General features: G+C 48.6%; 1 protein-coding gene across 1 annotated transcript; it reads left to right on the top strand.

The window, feature by feature from the left end:
• Positions 1–274: 274 nt before the first annotated feature.
• Positions 275–604, top strand: SMIM36 (small integral membrane protein 36; the record flags this gene model as incomplete). The annotated part of the gene is made up of 1 exon (XM_082326458.1): positions 275–604. One exon carries the CDS (start codon positions 275–277, stop codon positions 602–604), a length of 330 nt encoding a protein of 109 aa, XP_082182584.1.
• Between the last annotated feature and the right edge of the window lie 1,671 nt (positions 605–2,275).

The following is a 2,275-nucleotide window of genomic DNA, read 5'->3' as shown; positions in this document are numbered from 1 at the left end:
CCTCAGAGGAAACCCAGTTTGGTACCTGCCCATCAAGGAAAGAGAGAGTCCCTGCGCAAGGGCGATGTTTTCCTGTCAATATAGCATTCAAATTTAGCTTCTGCCGCTGTAGGCAACGTGGCATTAAAAGAAGGAGCTTAAGTTATTAAACTGAGCTGCTTTAATCATCCAGTTCAGGGAAATCCATTGCTACAGGAGACCTGAGGATTAATGTATTTTTACCGCAAAGCCAATACATCTATTCTGATTAGTTAGCGGTCACTCCCTCGTGCATATGAAACTTCATTCTCCGGGTTTGCACCCAATAGTATGGGACCAAATGGAGTTTTATTTGGAGATTGACCCTGTTACCTTGAATCTCATCATTCTGGTAGCTAGTTATGTTATTTTGCTTCTGGTTTTCCTGATCTCCTGCGTGCTCTATGACTGCAGGGGGAAGGATCCCAGCAAGGAATACGCTCCCGAGGTCCCTGCAGAGACCCAGCCTCCCATCCAGCTGGTGGTGATGCAGCAGGGCTCCCCCGGCACCCGCTGGGCAAAGGGGCTCATTTCTGCCTACGAAAACTCCTCTGATCTGCCAGGGAAAAGGACTACTGTTGTGTAAGGGGACCCTGCCTCGGAGCTCCAGTTTCTGCCGATCAGCTTGCCTCGTCTGCTATGTTTACTCTCCGTTTGCAAAAGGATAACGCATTCACAAGGTAAGTTGAGACGCTGATTTATTTGATACAGTGCCATTGCTAAGGGAGTCATTTTATGTTCAGCTGTGTTCTGCATTGATACAGGCTTGCAGTCCTGCCTGCATCCATAAAGAGACTCATTTCCATTTACGCTGCTGCTGCCTTGCAGCCCACTGGCAGTCGGAAGCAGTGACGCTGTTATCCACTCGGGCACTGAAGAAGGGCCTTGGTTTAATCTTGAGTCGTGCTTGGTACTGTTATTTTTGCAGGAACACGGTGTTGTTCAAAGCATCCTACCCCTGACGGGCTGAGCCGCGCTGCCCTGCAGCCTTGGCATATCTTCCTCAGCCGGCGGAGTGCAAATGACCTTGGTAGGCTGTTTATCTCTCCAGTGAGAAAAGAAACACTAAGGATTTTAAAAGGATAGAGAGAGTGCCTTTCTGATAGAAGCCAGCTGCTGCTCCCATCAGAATTTAATACTTTCCATGTTGTCTGTAAGGTCCCCAGAGGGACCAGGACAGGCTTGGCACTTATTTTCTGTGGGTGGATCATGAGCTCTGCTCTTACAGGGCAGAGTAGCCTTGCCCCGCACAAATCCCCTGACAGGATACAATATGCTTCCTGGAAAAGCTGGGTACAGTGCCTCCTGCCCGAGGGAAAGCGTGAACCGGGGTAAATTTACCAGTAATGTGATACGCGTGAGTCATTGCCGCCGTCTGCCCCGCTGAAACAGGAATTTCTGACCCTCTGCAGCAAGGGCGACCTACGTCCTGGCTTTCAATGTGCGTCTCCACGTGTCTGACCCTGCCTCCCGCCCCGAGCCTTCCTTCAGCTGCATCGTGTTCCAGCTGGGCCACATGAAGGCTGTTGTTATATCTCCAGTAAATCTAACGTTATCTGCATCAGCTCCCATTATTCTTCCATAATTTGGAAGCTATAAGATAAAGGCCTTTTTGGCTAACAAGTTTATTCCACGTCTTGCTGGTTTGAAGGGAAATGGGGTTTTTTGTCCTCCAGGTGAAGCACAAAGGGACAGAGACAAGAGGGATGTTGATCTTGTAGCTACTGAAGTGTAGATGTTCCTGAGCGGAGCCAGCTTGGGTCCTGCTCTGTCCCCATCAGCCTGGGCTGCAAAACCCACCTGAGAAACTGGGAAGACACTGGCCCAGTTGGTCCCTGATGCATCCCATGCTGGCAGAGACACTCTGTCACTGGTGGCCAAACCAGCTTTTTAAAATGAATTTGGCTGCAGGGAATTCATGGCTTAAGTTGGTTTGTTCTACCCAAACATGCTCATGATTGAGCAAAAAGCTGAAATTTGTTTTCTGGAATCCTAAGATGGGATGCTTAACACCAGGTTATTGTGTCCATTAGATAGTGCTTGAGTTACTGTGTATGGTACTCTAACTGGTGGATTTACTGGCTGTTAAGGGAAAAATAGCACTGGACCCACACTGTTACAGGTGTCTGCCCCATATGCTATTTTACACCATCTTAATGTGAAGTACCCATGGAGTCCTGTAGAATGCTTTAGTAAACACGGTGAGATTTATCACCTGTCTACGTCAGGTGTTGTGGATGACTCACTGGATCCAGGT

This window comes from Platalea leucorodia, assembly GCF_965183815.1.
Source record: "Platalea leucorodia genome assembly, chromosome: 14".
NCBI classification, from domain to species: Eukaryota; Metazoa; Chordata; class Aves; order Pelecaniformes; family Threskiornithidae; genus Platalea; species Platalea leucorodia.
This window is presented reverse-complemented; position numbering and strand designations above follow the sequence as displayed.